This window comes from Nannospalax galili, unplaced genomic scaffold (assembly GCF_000622305.1).
Source record: "Nannospalax galili isolate Female #2095 unplaced genomic scaffold, S.galili_v1.0 scaffold101, whole genome shotgun sequence".
Taxonomy (NCBI): Eukaryota; Metazoa; Chordata; class Mammalia; order Rodentia; family Spalacidae; genus Nannospalax; species Nannospalax galili.
In genome coordinates, this window is record NW_008345700.1 from 332,608 (window position 1) to 356,163 (window position 23,556).

At 41.6% G+C, this 23,556-nt stretch overlaps 1 protein-coding gene across 1 annotated transcript; it reads right to left on the reverse strand.

Annotated features, from left to right (window-relative positions):
- Positions 1-633: 633 nt before the first annotated feature.
- Positions 634-23,516, reverse strand: LOC103741114 (transmembrane emp24 domain-containing protein 11). The gene is made up of 5 exons (XM_008841807.1): positions 23,347-23,516; positions 14,222-14,322; positions 2,743-2,868; positions 1,870-2,016; positions 634-837 (listed from the first exon to the last, which is right to left on the reverse strand). Exons 1-5 carry the CDS (start codon positions 23,468-23,470, stop codon positions 688-690), a joined length of 648 nt encoding a protein of 215 aa, XP_008840029.1. The 5' UTR covers positions 23,471-23,516; the 3' UTR covers positions 634-687.
- Positions 23,517-23,556: the final 40 nt, after the last annotated feature.

Below are 23,556 nucleotides of genomic sequence, written 5' to 3' on the forward strand. Positions count from 1 at the left end.
TTTCTTAGTCTTAGTGATTGATTCTTAGTGGAATGAGATAGGGAAGGGATGTAGTTCATCTCTGTGTTACTATAGCTATGATTTTCATGTGATCAGTAAGCCCTTGAAATGTGTGGCTGGTCTAAGTTGGAACATGCATTGAGCATAACATACAAATCAGGTGTCCAAACTTATCTTCTTAATAGCTTTAGACTGAGTGCACTTTAAAATGAAAGTATTTTGTGTGTGTGTGTGTGTGTGTGTGTGTGTGTTGTGTGTTTTGGAAACAAGATCTCCTATTGTGTCAGGCTAGTCTCTGCTTAGACTCAAGGGATCCTCCTGCCTTTACCTCCACAAGAGCTAGCTCTACATACATGTCCACACTACCATGCCCTGCCAGCTAGTATTTTCAATACACTGAGTTAAATATATGTCACAGGGATTAAAATCACACCCTTTTGCAACATTTTTAATGTGTGGCCAGAAAAAATTGCATCTGTAGCGCATAACTTTATTTCTATTGGACAGTGCTGATAGATCAAGTTCACAGTAATGTGATTTGCTTATTTTATCAAATTCAGAAGCTGTTTTATTAAAGTAACATTTTATCAGGGTTGCAACCATAAAATCATAAAAGTAACACATTTATAATTATATTTTGGTTTATTAATTCAAACATGCAAATTATTGGCTTTCATTTATAAAATTTTATACAAGCTTCTTAGCTATAAAGAAATCTTTCAGGTGCTTCATTTGAAAAATTCCAACTGAGACAAAGATTAATATTTGTGTGAAAGCCCACCATAAAACATTTCTATTTGTATCTTCACTGGTCATTCGGAAATTTTCTTCACGGTCCTAGACAGAAAAGAAAAGAAATGGGTTTAGGGTTTTGTGTGTGTGTGTGTGTGTGTGTGTGTGTGTGTGTGTGTGTGTGTGTCTTTCTTTTTTTGAGACAGAATTTCCTTATAGCCTCAGCTGGTCTGAAACTCACTACGTAGAACAAATTAGCCTTGAACTCACAGAGATCTTCCTGCCTCTGCCTTCCAAGTGCTGGGATTAAAGGTTAAAGGCATACACCACCATGCTGGGCTGGGTTTAGTTTCTTAAAGTACTTAGTGTATGATGGGGGGGTGCTGTATATGTTCTTGATATTTAATGTTATCCAATTAATATAGAAAAGTGGAATATCTTTTCCTAAGCCAGAATCTGTTATTTAGCCAAGTTTACAAAACGCATTCTTGAATTTTGCTGTAAAATGCAGGAACTTGATCTATTGATACCTTTTCTGCCATCAGGCAAAGTGATTATTACTTAGTTCTTATCTGTCACTAGGTTTTCATCATTTAAATCTTTATGCTGAGCACCATGACACGCACTTGCCTGTTTTACATAATTATCATACCTCATCTTTATTTTTCAGGTAAAGAAGCAACTTGGTACTGACACAGGTTAGTGAGTGGTAGAGATTTGAGCCCACATCTGGCCAGCATCCACTGAACACAGTGACTTGAAAAACACTTGATGTCACAAGAATAAAACTTTGATCCAGAATGCCTGTGTATTTGGGTCTCTACAGATATATGGAGCCTGTTTGGAAGCATTCCTCTATTCGTTCTGGAAGCTCTCGCTCTTTGCTACTGGATGGAGACTTTGCTTATAGGTATGGGAGATGAAAGGCAAATAAGCCTAAGCCCTTGTTCCTAGAGAAACTCATGACCAGCAGAGGGAAGAAAGATTGATCTCTCCCCATTCCCTTGACACCCACACAGTTGTAGTTTAGGAAGACTGAGCAATAAGCAGTTCGTTCTTTCTTTGGTCCCGGGGTTTTGTGTTGAGAACTGTGTTACTGACAGGAAGAGATAAAATAAGCTGAGTAGACAGACTGACCCTTTGATAGTTTTGTTCTTTGATTATTTGCTCCGTTTGTTCAATTATACGTTGAAGCTTGAAGGTAACTTCGTTAACTTTGTCCTTTGCTTGAGCAATAGCTGCATCAAGGTCATGTTCTCCAACTCGAATATCTAAATGGATACGCTGTGTGAACAGTGAAAAGGGGACAAAACAGCGTGCTTTAAAACCTAGCTGCAGCCTTTTCCCTTGCTTTCTGTGTGTGTTACTGCCTTCCTCCTCCCTCTCACTTCCACCCTTTCGTGAGTGTCACGTCATTACTGATCTACTTTATCCCCCCATACTGCCACTCTGTTCTGTATTCTGCTTCGTAGTTGTACTTACAACAGCAGTGCATTAAATGGTAACCTATTAACCTGAAACTATATTTATACCTTCATGGATATCAAATTTACTGTCATGTAAATGATTTTGGTGTTAAGGAAATTTGATTAATTCTCTCGGGAAGTTTTTCTTTACATGTAGCTGAATTTTGTATGAAGTCAGATTTCCTTCAGCTGTTCTTAGCAACATTTAGAAAACAGCCTATCACCATCTACTATGGACGAGTTCTCTTTATTAGAATTCCATTATTAATTTACCCTTCAGCCATCACTTGTTTTCAAGCCTGAGTAATCACAATTCTTTTAACCTCCCTCACAGCTCTTATTTTTCAAACCCTTTAATCAACTTCATGGCTCTCCTTTGAACACCTTCTAAGCTCTCCAGCTCCCTCTTTGGTTGCTGCACTGAGATCTGGGCACAGAACTTTAATAAGTTTCCAGGCAGTCTGAGTGTGATGGCTTTGCATACCAATGTCGTGCTTGAATAGTGATGCTGTGTCATCAACAGAACATGCAGACATGTACTCACCAGCTTACTGCCTCCAAATGACACAAGTCGTGTAGAATTAGATTCAAAGCAAATGATGTGTTCACCAGGTGAATGTGAAGTAAAATAAAATGTCCCCTGTGCACCATATAACTTGGATAATAACACCTAGGGTTGAGAATTTTGACGGTCTATTATTCATCACTTTCCGTTCAAGAATAGATGTACTAAAATTATGCAGTCCTATGGAAGATGCCAAATAGTTAATAAACAAAATATTTAGTCTTGCAAGTAATAAAAATTCAAGCTACAGCAAACCATCCCTTGTTTCTTGTCAGACTGGTAAGGATTTTAGAATACATAGGTATTATGGCGAAATAAACACTCTCAAATGCTATTGGTGGGACTGAACAACTGTTTTAAGGAGCAGCTAGGTAATATATATTTAAATTTTGGGGGGGGGTCTTTTTGAGATAGAGTCTTCCTGTAGCCCTAGCTGTCCTTGAACTCACTATGTAGACCAGGCTGACCTTGAACTCACAGAGATCTGCCTGCTTCTGTGTCCCAAGTGCTGGAATTAAAGGCATGTGCCACCATGCCGGTTGTATTTAAATTTTAAAAAATTTATCTTTATTATATGTGTATGAGATTTTTGCCTGCAGATATGTAAGTGCATCTGTGTAGTTTAATGCCCATGGACCCCGGAAGAGAGAATTGGATCTCCTGGAACTGAAGTGATAGATGGTTGTTAGCTGCCATGTGGGTGTTGGGAGCCAAACTTGGGTCCTCTGCAAAAATAGCCAGTGTTCTTAACAGCCATTTCTCCAGTCCTGGTCATATGCATTTAAAGAAATTCTTCTTGTAGAAACTTATTCTATGAAAACATACAACTACACAAAGTTACTTGTAAAAGGCTATTTTCTGTGATGTTATTTGTAATAGCAAGATTGTGATTTTGAAATAATACTTTTCAGTAGAGAATTGATTAGACATAAAGAAAGACAACTAAGGAACTGCATATATGTAATCTCTCCTAACAAGTAATATCGGAACAAACTCAGCATTTCTTACACGTTAGGGAATTGCGGCCACAAAGTAAATATCTGGTCACAAAATTGGAGAGACAAATGAATACAAAGAATCACAATTTACCAGAGTAAAATTACACAAGCAAAAATCGCTGTGGGAGCTGATGCTGGCTTTCTGTGACCAGCTATATCATATCTGAAGTTCACCCAAAAATCGCAAGGTATACTGAAAGGTGGAAATCATAGTGTAAGCGAGAGCAAGCACCAGAGGATGAAGGCAAGGATATTAGAATGATCAAGTTAGGAATTTATCCAAAATTCTAATATGTTAAAGAATATGATGGGGAGGGGCTGGAGAGATGGCTCAGTGGTTAAGAACACTGGTTGTTCTTGCAGAAGACCCGGGTTCGAATCCCAGCACCCACATGGCAGCTAACAACTGTCCGTAACTCCAGTTTCAGGGGATCCGACAGCCTATTCTGTCCTCCGAGGGCATTGCACGACATGGGTGCACTTACCAACATGCAGGCAGTACATGCATACACATAAAATAAAAATCATAAAATATTTTTAAAAAGAATATGTGGAAAGTGGACAGCATACAAGAAAAGGGGGTAATGAAAGTGAAGAGGGAGAAGCTCCAAGAAAAATTTTAAAAAATGAATGACAGAGATAAAACACGCTGTAAAATGAAATGAAGAATGAAACAAACCTTGAAGAGTATTTGAAGCAGAAAGTGAGCATTTCAACCTAATGTCAGATACCAAGACATAGATGTAAAGAATTCAGGAGGCACAGTACAGGATCACTGCCTGGAGCAACAGCAAAACTACACTTATGACAGAAAAACCAAAGCTAAACAAAAAAGTCTTGAACCAGAGTGAGGAAAATTTTACCTATAGAGGAATGAAGATAAGAATTACATCTAGCTTCTCAGAAACCCTGCAAACAAGAAGAGAATGAAGTCAATACTTACTGTATTGGGGGGAAAGAATCCACTAACTTAGGCTTCTGCAAAATTATCCTTCAGAGTTTGCCAGAAATACTGTCTAAAAGATACAAAACTGGGGGAGTTTGTGACTGGTAGAACTGCCTTATAAGAAATGCTAAGGGTCTGGAGAGATGGCTCAGAGGTTAAGAGCACTGGCTCCTCTTGCAGAGGACCCAGGTTCGGTTCCCAGCACCCACATGGCAGCTACGAACCATCCTTAACTCCAGTTCCAGGGGAATTCGAAGCCCTCTTCTGACCTCCACAGCAATGCATGACACAGGTGCACTCACATACATCCAGGCAATACACTCATAAAGTTTAAAAAATAATAAATAAAATATTTTAAAAAATGCTAAAGGGAATACTTCCATAGGAAAGGTGATGATATAGGCCAGAAAATTTACATCAAGAAAAGATGAGCATTAGGAAATGAATAAATGGAGTTACAATTTTTTTCATTTTTTATCTAATGGATAAAATTGTTCAAAATATTAGCAACATTATCAAGTGATGATAATTTGTGTATAAGTAGATGATACAAAAACCAGGAAGATTAGGAATTCTTAGCTTATAAATATTTAGTATATTGCTATTTGAAGGTAGACTTGAATTTTTTTAATGTGTATTGCTAATTCTAGGGCATCTTAAGAAAAGATCAGAAAGATGTGCAATCACTACGCTTAAAAGAGGAGAGGAATTCACAACTGGTCAAAATGCAGAGAATAAGTGTTCGTGGAATACTCAGCCACAAATGAGACATCTGCATCACATCCCCTGCCCTCAAGGCTCAGGGACCACTGTGGACGAGGAGTGGAACTAGTGTAAGGGAGGACAGGAATGAATCAGTGTCATTTGGACCTGACAGGACCACTGTACTCATGAACTCACAGCAGCTGTGCTTGCCTGCATATGATCAAGCCAGTCAACATTGCAGCATGGTAGGGGCTCCGAGCCTCCAGCTCTAATTGAAGAGTTATAGACAGTTGACGGCTTCTAGGGGAGGGGAGAGGCAGTGTGGCCCCTGATAGGTCAACCATGCTCCATTGGATGGCTCCACACCAAGAGGATATGGGTTGCACAAATTGGACTTAGTGGGTTATATTTTTAAAAAGGACACCGATTTGGGACAGGGTGGGGAGTGAGGGGTAGATGTGGGAAGAGTTAGGGGGAGGAACAGGGTGAATACGTTCAAAATATTCTATAAATGCACATATGAAATTCTCAAAGAATAAAAATATTTTTTAAAAAAGAGGAAATGTAATTGTAGAAATGCTAGAAAATGTAGAAAATGCTGTTAAAGCCATAAAAAGCAGGAGAAAGAGAAACAAAAATTGGATTAAAAAAACAAGGGCAATTAATAAAAATGTAACAAATCTGATAGTATTTGCCCCAAACCATACCAATAAATACTGTCAGTAGTCTAAATACATTAGGTAAAACAGTTTTCCACAATGAATTTTAAAAAGTCCCAATTGTATGTTTTCTACAAAGAAACCCTCACTTTAATCTGGGCATGGTGGCACATGTCAACCCTAATCAAAAGAAAACTAGAGTTTCATATTAATTTTAGACAACAAACTTCAGAAGTAAAGAAAATTATCAGGGATAATCACAGGCACTCTAAGCAGTGCTTATTAATGCATACAATGAAGAAACCAGTTCTCCAAGAAGACTTAGCAATCCTCAGTGTGAATGAAAACCTAATACCAGGGCATCAAAACATGCGAAACAAAAACTAACATATAGTTTAACTGGAGGCTTCAATACCCTTTGGGCAGAAATCAATGGATCTATCAAGGTAAAAAATCAGTAATGTAGCACTGTCACTTGATATAACTGACGTCTGTAGATTACTTTAGCTAACAGCAACAGAATACAATTTTTTTTTTATCTCAAACTCAGAATATTCACTAGTATAGACCACGTTCTGGTCTGCATTCTTTCAATTTAAAAGAATAGAGATCATACAACATACATTTTCAGACTACAATACAATTAAACTAGCAAGCAGTAACAGAATGATAACTAGGGAATCCCCCAAACACTTGAAAGTTAAACAATATGCTTCTAATTAACACATAGGTCCAAAAAGCTCAATAGAAATGTAAATATTTTGACAAATGCAAACACAATGTATTAACATTCGTGATTAGAGGGAGATGTAAAATGCTGAACGCATTTACTAGAAAAGAAAACCAGGAAGGCCTGAATTCCAGGCAGGAGGACCGAAAATCCCAGGCCAGCCTGGGCCCAGCAGATAAAAGCACTTGCTGGGAAAGCCTGCAAACCCGAGTGCAATCCCAAGATCCCATGGTAAAAGGAAAGAAACAATTTCTGAAAATTTCCCTCTGACCTCCACACATACACATAGCATGTGTGCACATGGCATTCACATACACACTCACATGCACACTCACTAAATTAATTAAAAAAATGTAAAAAAGAGAAAAGTCAGTGAAACCAACTGGTAGTTATTTGAAAAGATCCATAAAATCAGTGTGTCTAGCCAAGACCATTAAGGAGAAAGAGGATACAAATTACTAATATCAGAAATAAAAGGGGCTATCCCTATGGATCCCATCGTCATTACAGGGATAATACAGGACTGCCGAGCCTACTAATTTAATAACCTAGATGGAATGAGTTGATTTTCTGAAAGCTATAATTGACTAAGACTCAGAGAAAATGAGTAATCTTTTGCAGGGGTGGGTAGCAATTGAGACAGGGTCTCATGTAGCCCAGGCTGGTCTTGAATGTGGTAGGTAGCCAAGGCTGGCCTTGAACTACTACTGATCCTCCCACCTCTACCTCCCAAGTACTGGGATGAGAGGCATGTACCCAGCTTGAAATATATCATCTTAATAGGTCTCTATCTAGTAAAGAAGTTGAATCAAGAATGAATAACCTTCTAAAACAGAAAGCACCAGGCCCACGTGGATTCCTGGTGCATTCTAACAAAGGCTTAAGGAAGAAATTATGCCAATTCTTTACAATCTCTGTCAAAAGACAAAACCAGAAAGATGCCCTTTTTAGACAGGGTTTCCCTGTTACTCAGGCTAGACTTGAGCTCCTGGTCTCAAGTAATATTTCTACCTCCAGTTACAAAGTGCTGGGACTACAGATATGCCCTACCATGTTCAAACCCTAATTTATTTTATAAGGTAAGCCTTATCTTACTATACAAACCATTATAAGAAAAAAATGTGTAGATGGTCACCTCTTATGCAAAAATCCTTAACAAATAATAGCAAATCAAATCTAAAAGTATATAAAAAGAATTAGACCCTGTGACCAAGTGGGATTTATTACACATATACAAGGCTTATTCAGCATTCAGACATCAATTAATATAATCTATCACATCAACAGGTTAAGATAGAAAAAGATCACATTATTCTGATTGATGCAGAAAAGGCTTTTGCAATATATAATGCTCATTCACGATGAAAAATTAAAACCTTCATCAAACTAGGAATGGAAGGGAACTTAGTCAATTTATCTTTTTTTTCATATTTTCATATAATTTCTGTGAATTCGTACAATATATTTTGATCGCACTTAGGCCCTCTCCCCATCTGTACCCCTCTTATAGCCTCCCTCCACCACTGGGTTCCACGTGCTCTGTCATGTATATTAAGGCCTATTGAGTCAAGTCTGTGTCTCCAAATGTTCATCAGTGTGCGTCCATCCACTGTACCTGGTCAACCTATCTAACATCATACCCTTAAAGAAAACCAATTCTCCCTCTCCCTGTAATTATTGGTTACCAATAGTTCTTCAGCTAAGGTTGAGACTTCTTCCCCACATCTATGCTGGGATTTCGTCTGATTTGAGCTTGCATGGGTTTTGTGCATGCTGTTACCATAGTTGTAATTTCATAAGAAACTTCCCAGCTGTCTGAAAACACTGTTTCCTTGTGGACATCAACAACCTCTGCTTCTTACAATCTTTCTGACTTCTCTTCCACAATGGTCCCTGAGCCTTGGGTGGTAGAGCTTTGATATAGGTGTCTGATTCAGGGATAAGCACTTTGAAGTCTTTTAATCTCTGCGCTTTGGCCAATTGTGGCTTTCTGGGTTAATCACAATCTGTTGCATGAGGAAGTTTCTCTGTTGAGAGTTGAGAGATGCATTAGCATTTTCTCTACCCCCTGTTCTACTATGTTCCCTGAGACAGGTGTAGAGGTCGCATTGTAGGTGTGTCACTTAGGACTGGACACCTCACAGACACTTATTCTCTGCATTTGGTCAGTTGTGGAACTTTGTAATAGTTTCCATCTGTTGCAAAAAGAAGCTTCTTTGATGAGTGATGACAGGTTCACTTACCTATAAATATAAGGCTACATATTTAGAATACAATAAGAAATTATGTTGGTCTAGGGGCGTGATAAAAAGTAAGTTTTGTTCTAGGATATATGACCTCTCCAGCCATGCGTGTTTGGATATGTTTACAGTACCACACATGAGTCCCTCCCACTGAGCAGATCTTAATTCCAATTAAACAGCTGTTGATTACACCAAGATAAAAGTACCACTACTGCACCAGTAGAAATTATTTGATGGGGGGCTGGAGAGATGGCTCAGTGGTTAAAAACACTGGCTGTTCTTACAGAAGACCCGGGTTCGAATCCCAGTACCCACATGGCAGCTAGCCTCCAGTTCCAGGGACTCCAACGGCCTCTTCGATGGCCTCTTTTGTCCTCCACAGGCATTGCACAACATGAGTACACTTACCTACACGCAGGCAATACACACATAGACATAAAATAAAAATAATAAATAAATAATTTGGTGGGTCAGTCGTTGTGGTTCATGGACTTTACAGCTGGATGAAATCATTGATTGATGTTCTCCCTTGGCAGCTTGCACAGTCTCCTCTGATCCTATGAGAGCTGGTCTTCAGGGAGGAGCTTCCAGCTCAGTTCCAGCTCCATTGCTCCAAGGTCTGTGTCCAAAGCACGTCCTGTCTTCAGCAATAGGGTCTTACCTTTAAGTTATGGGAGTCGATCAAGGGCTGTATTCTTTTGGGAGTCTCTTGGACTACCCTGACCACAGCTCGAAGGGGATTTTCCCTGCCTGGCTTTGTGTGTTACACGTGTATTTTTCAGTAGAATTTTGAACTAATACATTTCCCTCTGGGTTTTCTGCCTTTTTATTAGCATTGCTTTTTTTTCCTTTCCAAAAAAAAAAACCATGATTATATTAAAAAACCTTGTATAGGTTGTTGAATGTGTAAGGGTGATGAGTAATGGCAAACTCACATGACAGCAACAGTGAGAAATTTCACAGTATTGTTGAAGCTTGGTAATACAGTTTTGTTAGTAAATAATACTGAAAAATTACAGTAGACATAGAATTGCAAATTTACATTCTAAAATACATATTTTTAGTTTGAGAGTTATATCAGTTTAGTTATTAAAGTACTTAAAAAAATTTTTAACTTCCCAGTCTGTGAATTTTTATACAACCTATATTATTTACCTCTCCACTCTCTCCCCTGTATCACCCTACCCATTCCCGCCCCAGTTAAAACATCCCTCATTTGCCCCTTTCCCCTTTATAGCTCCTGTTCCTTACTATCCCCCTCTCTTAAGTACCTTCATCCCCATAGCTCCTTTCCATTTTCCTGGCTAATGCAGTTACATCAGGATATATACTCACATCTAAGGATTTAGAGCTAGGATCTACAAATGACAAGACAACACGTGTTGCTTGTTTTTCTGAGTCTATGTTACTTCACTTAGTATAACAATTTCCGGTTCCATCCATTTACCTGCAACTTTAATGATTTCATCTTTCTTTTTTTTTTTTTACCACTGAATAGAACTCTGTTGTGTAAATGTACCACAGTTTCATTACCTTTTCATTGGTTGAGGGACATGTAGGTTGTTTCCATTTCTTAGCTACTGTGAAAAGAGCAGCAGCAAACATGACTGAGCAAGTGTCTCTGTAGTAGAATGTCAAATTCTTTGGGTAGACGCCAAGCAGTGATATAAATGGATTGTAGATGTGGTTTTGGTTTTCTAAGAGTTCTCCACACTGTTTTCCACAGTGGTTGTACCAGTTCTCAGTCCCACCAGCAGTGAAGGAGGTTCCTCTTCCCACACATCCCTGCCAGCATTTGGTGTCATTTGTTCTCTTGATATTGGCCAGTCTGACAGGAGTGAGACGAAACTTGAAGTAGTTTTAATTTGCAGTTTCCTGGTTACTAAGGCTGTTGAACACTTTTAAAGGTGTTTCTTAGCCATTTTTATTTCTTCTTTGGAGAACGCTCTGTTCTGAGCCGCAGCCCATTTTTAATTGGGTGATTTATTTTTCTTGATTCTTTGTTTTTTGAATTCTTTGTATTTTGGATATTAATCCTCTGTCGGATGTGTAGCTGGCAAAGATTTTCTCCCATTCTATGGGCTTCCTCTTCACTCAATTGGTTATTTTCTTTGCTGTACAGAAGCTTTTTAGTTTAATGTGATCCCATTTGTCAATTGTTGACATTAATTCCTGAGCAACTGATGTCCAGCTTAGAAAGTCCTTTCCTGCACCTATGACTTGTAGGGTGCGGCCTGTGTTTTCTTCTAATAGTTTCAGAATTTCAGGTTTCACATTGGAGTTGACTTTTGTGCAGGGTGATAGATAGGGGTCTAATTTTATTCTTCTATACATAGGAATCTAGTTTTCTTAGCACCATTTGTTGAAGATGCTGTCTTTCCTCCAGTGTGTATTCTTGGCATCTTTGTGAAATATCAGGTGGCTGAAATTGGGTGTACTCATGTTTGGGTCTCTATTTTATTCCATTGATCTGCATGTCTGTTTTTGTGCCAATACCATGCTGTTTATGACGATAGCTCTGTAACATAGTTTGAAATCTGGAATCGTAATCCCCACAGCATTGCTCTTTGTGCTCAGGATTGCTTTGGCTATCTGGGATCTTTCGTAATTCTATATGAATTTTCAGGGTTTTTTTTCTATTTCTGTGAAGAATGTCATGGGAATTTTGATTACATTGAATCTATAAATTGCTCTTGGTAAGATGATCATTCTCACAATATTAATTCTACCAATCCATGAGCATGGGAGGTCTTTTCGTCTCCTTGTGTCTTCTAACTGCTTTCAAAAGTTTTCATTGTACGGATCTTTAATGTTTTTGGTTAGGGTTATTCCTAGATTTTCTTTTTGAGGCTATTGCAAATGGGAGTGTTTCCTTGATATCTTTCTGTGATTGCTTGTTATTGGTATATAGAAACACTAGTGACTTTTGGAAATTGATTTTGTACCCTGCTACTTTGTTGAAAGTGTTAATCATTTCTAGAAGTTTTCTAGTGGAATTTTTGGGATATCTTGTGTATAATATATCATCTGCAAATAGTGATAATTTGACCTTTTCTCTTCCAATTAGTATCCTTTTAATTTTCTTTGTCTTTTTAAAAAATATATTTTATTCATTTCATTTTATGTGTATGAGTGTATTGCCTGCATGTGTGTAAGCGCACTGGTATCATGCAGTCCCATGGAGGACAGAAAAAGGCATCAGAGCCCCTGGAACTGGAGTTACCGATGGTTTTTAGCCACCATGTGGGTGCTGGAAATCGAACCCAGGTCCTCTGCAAGAGCAGTCAGTGTTCTTAACCACTGAGCTGTCTCTCCAGCTCCCCAATTGTGATTTTTTTTAAAAAGAGATAGGAGCTGGAGTGATGGCTCAGTGGTTAAGAGCACTTGCAGTAGACCCAAGTTCAGTTCCCAGCACCCACATGGTGGCTCACATCTGTCTTAACTCCAGTTCCAGAGGCTCTGACATCCTCTTCTGGTCTCCATGGGCATTGCATGACATCGATGCACTTAGACACATGCAGGCAAAACACTCATACACATAAAAATAAAACAAACAGCTGGGCGTGGTGGCACACGCCTTTAATCCCAGCACTCAGGAGGCAGAGGCTGGCGGATCTCTGTGAGTTCAAGATCAGCCTGGTCTACAAAGCAAGTTCCAGGCCAGCTGAGGCTACAGAGAGAGCCTGTCTCAAAAAGACTAAACAAACAAACAAACAAACAAACAAAAAAAGAGATAGGGTCTGCCTGTGTTTCCCAGGCTGGCCTTGAACTCATGGGCTCAGACAATCCACCTGCCTCCGCCTCCTGAATATCTGGGGTTACAGTACATACTACTGTACCCAGCTTCAGGAACTATATATTTCAAAGAATTATTCTCTTCTGTATTTTAAAAGAAATAAACTGGTTTTTGACATTTTTAGCCTAAGTATAAATTTAATGTGATTAAATAAGCATTGGAACTATTTTCAGACAGCTTATCAAAGATTATTGGGAAAGAACAGGAGAAAATTGATTTTGATAGAGCAACAAGCATGGGAGATGTGGAATGGGAAGAAGAAGTAGCCATCATGGCTAGGGTGAGAAAAACTGGTGCCAGTGGGACAGGGGGTGACAAGTGTGCTTAGAGAACACTGCTAAAAACAGGGAGGGAAGGTCCAAGGTCATCCTTGGGATGGACTTGAGACTGATCTTCGGTGGCACAATTTCCATCTCACTGATACTTAGGACATCAAACTGTATAGCCTGAACTTGGGCTGATTAATGACTTAGTTGCCATGAGAACCAGACTTTGCCCCACTACATCAAGCACCTTCGTCTTGCCAGCTAGAAAGACAGCCATCCTGTTCCCTGAAGCATTGGTCCAGCTGCATCCTGTTACCTGTGAGCACAGCTGCAGGACAACTGTGCTCGGGTCAGTGGGCTGAGCAATCCGGAGACCTTGGACTGGCACAGCTACAGACTGGATGCCTCTGTGACATCCGTCAGACAGAAGAGATAACTGAGGGGAGCCGTCAAAGAGCTGCCCCCGCTGTACTTGTGGATGACAGTCAGCACATGAACTTGGCTCTCCTTCAAGAGTCGCATTCTCTCAACCATCGTAGCTCCCAGTGAAGAACAGAGGCTGCTCCCTTACTCAAGAAGGCCTCTTCCAGAATGGGAGAAAGGAGACAGGAGGTATTTTATGTTACCCTCCTGCTTTGGGGAGCTGGCAAAGTAGGTGGGGCCTGGCAGTTATGAAATCAAGCCTCCTAATGACCCCTGTGAGCCACCTTTTCATTTCCCAAGTCATCTAGACCGTGGGGAACCTTGAAGGTCAGCCCTTTCTACATTTTTATTATATTTATTTATTTGTTTATTGTTTTTTATTTATATTTATTTACTATTAACTTATTTATTTATATGTGTGTGTGCTCATACATGGTCAGAGGACAACTTGCAGAAATTGATTCTCTCCTTCTACCATGTGGGTCCCAGGGATCAAACTCATGTTGTATGGCTTGGTGGCAAGTGGCTGCACTTATTGACCACCTTGCTGGTCTCCTTTCTACATTTTGTGTCATGCTTTTATGCAGTACTACGGGAAAGATTATAAACGCCGATTGATGCTTATGTAGAGCTTTTAAAACAGGGAACACAGAATGTGAAATTTTAGAAAGGAAAATGTAAAAATATTTTACCTCATCATTGTAAGTTGTAATTGTCACAAACATTCCCAAACCAGGAGCAGATTCAAGAAAGTCGTGTCTGTCCATGTCCCACTGCTGTACCTTGAAAGTCCCTGTCACAAAAATATAAGACACTTATTGGAAGATGTAGGAAATGGGTCAGTGCTGCTGTGTTAAACCTTAATTTGTCTACATCATCAAATACTATTAGTTTAAACAGCTTATATCTTAGAGAGACAAGAGCAGCAAGACTTGGTTATGGAAGAAGACATGTAGTCTTGGTCCAGAGTTCTCTCTTGTTGACTCCTGAGTTGACAAGCTATTTCACCACTCAGCCTCAGTTTCCTCTTCATAAAAACGAGAATAATACATATCTATCCACTTACATCTTAGAATTTATGAGGACTCTTGAAGCCTATGAGTCAAGCCTGATGGGAAGCTGAGGCAGAAGGATTGTCATGAGTTTGAGGCCAGTTTGGGTTACATAGTGAATTCCAAACAGGGATGGGGAGATAATAAAATACTTGCTATGCAAGCGTGAGGACCCAAGTTTGATTGCCAGCACCCCTGTAAAGATGCCAACTGCAGTGAGACATACTTGCAATCCCAATGCTGTGGCTCACTGACCAGACAGCCTACCCTAATTGGCACACTATGGGACAGTGAGAGACCCTGTCTCAAAAGAAAAAAACAAAAAACAAAAAAAAACCCACCAAACAAGCTGGTGGACAACTTCTGAAAAACAACATCCAGGGTTGACCTGTGACCTCCACACACATGCACACATGTGCATGCAAACCGTCTGAAAAAAGCTTTGAAACATTTCCACCTAGAATGTAGGCTCCGTGTGGACCAATGCTGGAGACATAGTAACTCTGGGAACTGTCTGCTCTCTCCTTGCTCTGCTGTTCATAACCAAACCCCACACACTTCTGGCAGAATTCCTTTATATTTTTAATTGTGTGTGTGTGTGTGTGTGTGTGTGTGTGTGCACATGTGTGCAGGTGCCCTCAGGGGCCAGATCCGCTGCAGCCGGAGTTATAGACAGTTGGGAGCTATCCAGTAAGGAACTGCACTTGGGCCTCACATCTTAACCTCCGGGCCATCTTGTCGGCCAGATCTCCTTCCCAAAGCTGAAGTGTGGTCATGTTGAATCCCTCACTTCATCATCTCCAGAGGTGCCTAAGCGAGCTGCTGACAGCCTCCAGCTCTCTCCCTTCCGTATGTGGGAGCTACTGCTGGACTCAGCTTTCCCTTTGTGTCCTTGAAATAAACAACAGGAATGAAAAAGCAGCTAACATCTATTAAGTCCTTTCTATCCTGAGTGCTGGGATTAAAAGAGTGTGGTAGCATGCCTGGCAGTAAATATTTTTACAGAACCAGGAGACAAGCATGTGTGTGATGTGGAAGGTGGTGATGGTGCCATAGGAGAACAGAAACAGGGAGATCATGCTGAGGTGACCTGATGGAATAGAAGACTAAAAAATGGTACAGATATTTATATGTAACTTATATATGACAAGTCACACATATTATGAAGCTTCATAATGTTGTGGGCAAAGACATGGCACTCCCTGGGTTTTGATCCTGACCCTGTAGAGCGCATCATAACTTTGGCCAGATTAACTTTTCTGTGCTTTAGCTTTATCATATACCAAGTCATAAAAATAGTGCCTATATGCAGTGTTGATATCATGAGTATTTAATATATGTATAAAATGCTCCCTCAGATCGGGTTGACATATAAGAAGTACTGAGTGGAATATGTTTTGAAATTTTCAGTGTATAAAATTGTAGATATTTCTATATATACTATTTTCGGTAAACGTAGGATCTTCTCTCTCAGCCACACATTGTGCATCCAGGGAAAGATAATTACATTCAAGAGTACATGCAAAGATCCAGGGGGCAGGAGATGCTTGGAGTATTGAAGAAATGAGTGAGGTCATCAGGCAGAGTGGAAGGAGAGGAGGTTGGAAGGCAGTAGGAGTCAGGGTCAACCATGGAGAGGTTGCAGGTCCACTGTAAAGGTGTGGGATGTAGTTGGGTTGGAAAGTAAACTGATGTGACTTTAAAGATTTTATCCTGACTGCTGTGTGGAAAAAGATGAGAGAAAAAGTAGTGGAAGCTGTGAGGCTATTGTGCTGCAAGTGGCTTGGACTAGTGACAGTGCTTATAAAAACACTGGATTCTCTCTTGTCCCATTTCACAGGTGGAAACTGGGTCTCAGGTAAAGTCACATAGCTACTGAGTTGTAGAAGTGGGACTAGAGCCAGAGCAGTCTGATTCCAGGACTACAGGGCCTTCCTGGGGCGGGGGGCGGGCAGAGCGAAGAAAGTGAGGACGGGAATCCAGAAAGAAGCCTGAGCTGGATACACCCACCTCTGGAGAGTGAAGTGTCCTTTGCAGACACCAGAGGGAGACTCTCCAGGATAAAACGCCTGCAACCCACACGTGGTGCCTGCCTGTGCTTCCGGTCTCCAGGCTTAGGCCGCTTTTGCACAGTACTGACCTCCCTCCCTCCTTTAAGTCTCTTAGCCATACAGATAACGTATGCTTGATGCTCTTTAGAACAGTCCCTCTCAACAGGGTCTTTAAACGGTATCACTCATTGATTATTCTGGACGTGGTGGCATAAGCTCATTCCCCTGCTCCCCTTGCCAGTTGTACCTCAGTCCTAGGCAAAGACATGTAGCACCTATCAGAAGACTGAAAGGTCTAGAGAAAAGAAGGCAGACTGGTGAAGGAACTTAGGACCGCCACTCCACCCCACTCCGCAGGCAGACAAGAAAAAAGAGAGGCGGTGTCATGCTCCGTGCTGCCGGCAGATGTCAGAAGCGAAGCATTGGGCATAGGCTGGGTTAGCCTGGGAGAGACCAGTGCCAGCTGAGTGAGCATCTCCTCAGGAATGTCCACACTTTTTTTTTCCCCCCTTTGGTCTTTTTGAGACAGGGTCTTCCTGTGGCCCCAGAGAGACTATAGCTGACCTGGAACTCACTGTGTAGACCAGGCTGGCCTCAAACTCAGATATCTGCCTGCCTCTGCCTCCCAAGTGCTGGGAGGACACACCTTTAATCCTAGCATCAGTGTCCCTTTCCTAGTCGTGGTGCTCACAGCTGACAAGAGCAATGGCAGGGATCACCGACTAGGAACAGGGATACTGAATTCTAGGTGTGCCACCCAGGACAAGACGTGGAGGGGGAGGAAACTGCCCTGTGCCTCAGTTTCCACAACAGTAAAGCAAGGATAATAACGGAATATCTCTCTTAGGGAATGAACAGCAAATACGTTAGCAGTTATGTTCTACTTATGGCAGAACTTGGAACAGTGTAAGCTCTGTGTAAGTCCTTGATAAATAAATTCCTTATGTTATCATTGCGTTTTAAATGTGCAAAGTAAAATGTTTCTATCAGCGCTCCCACTTAAACGATTCCCTGGAGTTTTACAGTTGAGTATCCTCTGGCCTGAAAAGTTGTTGACTTAAAATCATCAGTGTAAATGGCAGAGCCGGAGCTGGGATTACACTTCAGCAAGGTTGATTCTCAAATTGAGAGGACTGAGAGGGCATGGCCACCCTGAACTGAACTCACACTCACACGTCGGACCTGAGTGTGGAGATGTGTGGGCTGGCCTCTGGGAAGAGTTCACCACCCAGATCCCCTTCTCATGGGTATTCAGTAAAACAGAAGTTGTCTGCTGCTGGCTAGTTGAGAACTGCCCAGTTTGGGTTATTATAAACAATGCTGCTATGAAGATTTTCATATGTCTTTTGAGAACAAAGTTGCATTCTTGTTGGGTATTTCTGGTGTTTATTTTGTCACGGGTGTGCCTATGTTCAGTTTTAGTGATACCAAAACAGGGGTGCCCATTCATCAGGGGTGTGCGTAAGAGCTTGCATCTACCTCTATGCATGTTATTTTCTGTCGTTTTGGCCTGGGGGTGCACACTAGCACCTCAGTGGACTTGGCTGTGCATTTTCCTGGTGATTGACAGACTTGAGCCCGTTTCCCCCTCTAGTCTTTCAGCTCTCTTGTGAAATGTCTGCTCACCTTTTGCCCATTTTCCTTTGCTGTGAGCGCAGCTGTCCCTCTTTCATTTTCAGTATAGTGACAACACTACTGGATCTCTGCTGTCACCACTGTTCTTAGATGTTTGTCACTTTTCATCACCACCAAGGAGGAGCCATTGAATTCTGTTCATCTGTTGATGTACAGTTGGGCTATTTCTGCTATTTGGCTACTGTGATTACTGTGCTGCTGTGAACACTGGAACCCCAGATTCTGTTTGAGGCCCTGTTTTCAGTTCTTCTGGGTATAATCCTAGGAGTGGAATGGCCAGGTCATGTCTATAGTTCTCACATGTTCCTGGGTTCCCCCAGGACTTGGGATCCCTTTTGGCGCATCTGAACACACCCTTCAGTGTCTCCTCTTCCCTCTGGGAGCTTTTTCTTGGCAAATCGCTGGAACTTAAATCCTTGACTCGGGATCTGCTTCAGAGAGCTGCCAACCCAGGGCGATGCTGGGGGCAGTGAGGTTTGAACATTAGTACCCATTTAATGTGGAGCATTAGTACCCATTTAATGTGCTACCCTTCTCTTTCCTGGCCTGTACTAAGACTTGTGCTTAAAAGAAGGCCAAGCCCACCACAGGTACTTATGCAGAGGGAAGGACTCCATTGCAAAGGAGGGGGTGTCTAGATGCCTTCCAGGCCCGGCGGTATTTTCTTTTTAACGAGCTATTGTTATATTATGATAACTAGGATCGTGGACAGATCTTCCTGTCCACCGGTCTCTCCCTGTTATAAAGGACTAGCTACCTTGTCTTTACAAAAGAAAAGGAAGAAAGAAAAGAAAACGAGAAGTGAAAAGATAGCTCCGAGGACCTCACGAGTCTAGAGTAACAGCAGATACAGCCTTCCCTTCCTGGCCTTCCCGTTATTCCCCTCAGATGCATTTTCCTTCTTTCCATACAAAACTACCAAATTTATTGTTGAGACATTGATATGTAAAACTAAGATAAACAAGATGAAGTATACAGAATGTCTCTGCTATAGGAGTTCAGGGTAAGGGTTTCTGACCCAGGGCTGGGCTGCAGGGCCCTTGGCTGACAAGCCCTGTATTGTCCTCTTAGCTTCCCACAGGCAACATGCCCAGTACTCCTCAGGCAACATCCTTTCATCCCTGGGAGGGTCACAGCTGAAGCCACTCCTACCTTCCCAGCAAGCTTAGGAAGGATGCTTAGAAGTCAAGTTGGCAAGGTTGCAGACAAAGTCCAGGAGGTGGGTGCCAACTTTAGGGAGTACCTGCAGCAGGTCAGAGACATGCCAGGTGCTACTAATGATGACAGCTCAAAAGCACCAGCTCTCAAGCAGTGAAAGTGACTTCAAAGTACTTTTTCTGTCTCCAAAGGCCATTCGTTGTTTTTCAGGGGTAGAAGGTGGCCAATCCTCAGATCCCATGTGGTCTGTGTTTAGTTTTAACGAGAAAAGCATGCATTTAGGTAGCTTGATGACTGACTCTGAGGTCAGTCCTTCTGAACATTCTAGATGGGTGCATTTCATGAGTGTTGAGAGCTGGAAAGATACAGCACACTGCTGCTCTGTGCTCTTGCTGCACCCGTGAGGACTTGGAGCACAGTCTCAGGTCCCATGGATTCCCAGAACATTTTAAACTTATATTTTCATTTTAATAATAATCTCAGCGTGTTTGTGATCCACAGTGGTGTGCAACATTGCATGTGTGATCACATGTGTACTATGGAACATTGAGGGGTGTCACCGGCCCTTCTGGCCTTTCAGTTCAGTGGAGCAGGAGGTGGGGACATAGCCTTTGTCGGCAACAGGCAGCACAGGTGTGCCTGGCTGACTCCAGCAAACCTGATGGAATGGTCACCAGTGTGTTCACACAGCAAATGGAACTAAGCCAAATCCTGGCTTTAAACATGGGAGCTCATAACATGTCATAAACAAAAAAAGTAAGCATGCAATAAAATGTTTTCATTAGGATTTTTAAAAAAAATGTTGAGTTGTATTTTACAGCACTTTAGTGCATTGTCTGGCACATTGGGAAATGCAGTGGTGGGGACTGAAAGGTTGGCTCACTGGCTGCTCTTACAGAGGACCCTGGTTAGGCTCCTAATACCCACATGGCGGCTAACAACCATCTGTAACTCCAGTTCCAAGGGATTAGACACCCTCTTCTGGCCTCCATGGGCACTGCACACATGGGTGCACTTAACATACATGCAGGCAAAACACTTATACACATAAAAATAAAAATGAGTAAGTAAAACAATTTTTAAAATTTTTATTTACTATTTTTATTTTATGTGTGTGCGTGTACTGCCTGCATGTAGGTAAGTGCACCCATGTTATGCAATGCCCGTGGAGGTCAGAAGAGGCTGTTGGATCCCCTGGGACTGGAGTTACAGACAGTTGTTAGCTGCCATGTGGGTGCTGGGATTTGAACCTGGATCTTCTGCAAGAACAACCAGCGTTCTTAACTGCTGAGCCATCTCTCCAGCTCCAGTAAAACAATTTTTTTAAAGAAGTGCAGTGATGGTTAAATACCCGAAGCTTCAGGCCTTCAGTCACTGGACTGTGGCATATCTGGTGCGGCTCCCCGCATTCACCCTCAGTTTTCTGTTGAGGCCTCTTCTAGCTTGGTATCCAGTCATCTCCTTCCCGTGTTCCTAGTTTGGTATCCGGTCATCCCCTTCCCGTGTTCCTAGTTTGGTATCCGGTCATCTCCTTTCCGTGTTCCTTTCCCAGGGTTCTATTAAGTCCATTCAATGAGTTCTTTGTTTTTTTCAGATATTTTATTTTCCAGTTCTTATTATATATTTGGTTTTTTAAAGATTCCAATAGTTAGGATTTTCCATATTTTCATCCATTTTGTCCAACTGTTTCTCTTTTTTCTTTAAAATGTTAGAGTTATTTAAGTCTCTTTCTGAATTGTCTGTGCATCTCCTTCTGTTGCCTGTTTCATCTTTCAAGCTTTAGTCATTTGTTACTTTTTCAAAGATGCTCATGATTTGTGACCTGACACACTTACAAATTTTCATGTAGTTAAAGTTTAAAAAAACTGAGCTCTGGGCCTGGAGAGATGGCTCAGCAGTTAAGAGCACTGGCTGCTTTTGAAGAGGACCTGGTTTTAGCTCCCAGGACCCACGTGGCAGCTAACAACCATCTGTAACTCCAGTTCTAGGGAACTTCTGACCTCAGTGGGCTTTGCATACATGAGTACACTTATATACATGTAAGCAAAACACACATATACATACAAATTAAAATAAATAAATACAAATTTTTTTAAAAAGAAGCTGAGCTTCAAGTCTCAGCTGTATGGAGTAATGATTGAGGGGACCACAAAGTTGGGAAAAGAGAGGGCTTGGAAGCCAAGGATGTGAGGGCAGCTGGGACTTGGGAAGAGCCAAGGCAGCAGGCAAGGAGGGAGGAGACAGATGTGGTGTCCACAGGGGCAAAGACAAGGAAAAAAAACAAGAGTCAGCCATGGCAAGAAGAAGGACCGTGGCACTGAGAGACTAAGCCCTCTCCTCACATGGCCGTCAAAGTATCATCAAGCTACACTGGCCTTCCTGCCGCAATATCTCCAGGGGCCTAATGATGCTCCAGCTTGCTGTCACAAATGTGCCAGTTGGTGGGGCTGAAGGCTGGCTGGGAGGGCCACTTGTCCCTCTCATTTCTACATGATCCTTTGAAGTACAGGTTGGAAAATTCATGAGTTACCAGGAAAATGGCCAACTGCACTGGAATTCACCCAGGTGGCCAGGTGCTCATCTGCTCAGGGCAGACTGAGCAGCCCCTGGTGGCTCCTGTGTGCCAGGCCCCTTCTAAAACTCTTATGCATGTTAACTATCTTCATAAACCAAAGGAGCAAATGTTATGCCTACCTTTTTAAAGCCATTTATTTATTTATTTATTTTCCTTTTTGAGACAGGGTCTCCCTGTAGTCCCAGCTGACCTGAACTCACTATGTAGACCAGGCTGGCCTTGAACTCACAGAGATACGCCTTCCTCTGCTTCCCAAGTGCTGGGACTACAGGCATGCGCCACCACGCCGGCTGCCTTTTATTTTTAAACATTTAAAACTTGTGTTTACAAGAGCAGAAGCAGAGGTTGGGAGGCATGCTCACAGTGTTAAGCGACTGGGCTGGGATCTGGTCCCAGCAGATTGCTCAGACTCCCCAGTCTCAAACACAGCTTCTTCCCTCAGTGGCCAACAGGGAAGGCAGGGAGGGCTACAGCACCACTCTGACCCCCTCTAGACCATCCCTTTCCATTCTGCTTGCTCCAAGCAACAGTCGCAACCTCCATTCTCTGCCCCCATGCTTGCTGCATTTGTTTAAGTTTTTTCAAACTAGACCGTTACTCCTGAAAGAAGAACATTACCAAGTAATGGCCAAGAAGAACTGAAAAACTTTAATAAGAATCAGTGCAAGATCAATTGAATATGAAAATACATAATCAGTATTTGTGAAGCATCTTATTACATTTAGATTCTATGTTCTCTTTGCATTGAAACCGGAAAACTTGATGTTGATTTTGACTTACATGATAGAGAATTTGTAGCTTTTCCATGTGACGCTGAAATTACTGAGTACTTGTCTTTTCCTCAGAAGGTGTGTGAAGCTCATGTGTGCAGAAATGTTTTTGCCTCCAGGAGCATGCAGAAATCACTGCAGTGACAGCTGGTTGGGTGGGCAGGTTTTTTTGGCAAAGTTAGGCTCTGCACTGCATGCCCTGCTGAGTGCAGTGGGCTCCAGGAGGCTGGGTTCGTGTGGATCCATGCTGTGTGTCCTGTTTAGCTAGATTGGTCTCACATATGTTCTGAGTGTTCAGCATGTTAAATCAGAGATTCTTCTACTTAAGGAAACCTGACATCCAAGACAACAAATCAAGCTTGGATTCTGAGGCGTTAGATCCAGGCTTCCTGTTTTATGAATTATACAATTCACGCTTCAGGCAATTTTCACATCAGTTTTGCATAACTCGATAAACCAACAGAAAAAAACCCATTTAGCATTATAGTCACTGTCAAATAAGATAGACTTCAAAAGATCAGCATTATAGCACAAAGCAACACTGTGACAGCCCTCAGCAGGGTACAGCTCACCCACCTGACACCGACGTGTCACTTGGAACATCTTCAATTATGCATTTCTCCTCTCGCTCTGCTGTGTGGAAATAAAAAGCAGCTGAACATGTAAAACTGAAACATAGAAAAAGCAACAGTATTTGCATCTCTGTGGCATTAACCACTCCTGGTGGCCCTTCTTTGAATGAACCAGGTGCAAGTGACACTGCTTATTAGGTGTTTGTATTTCACT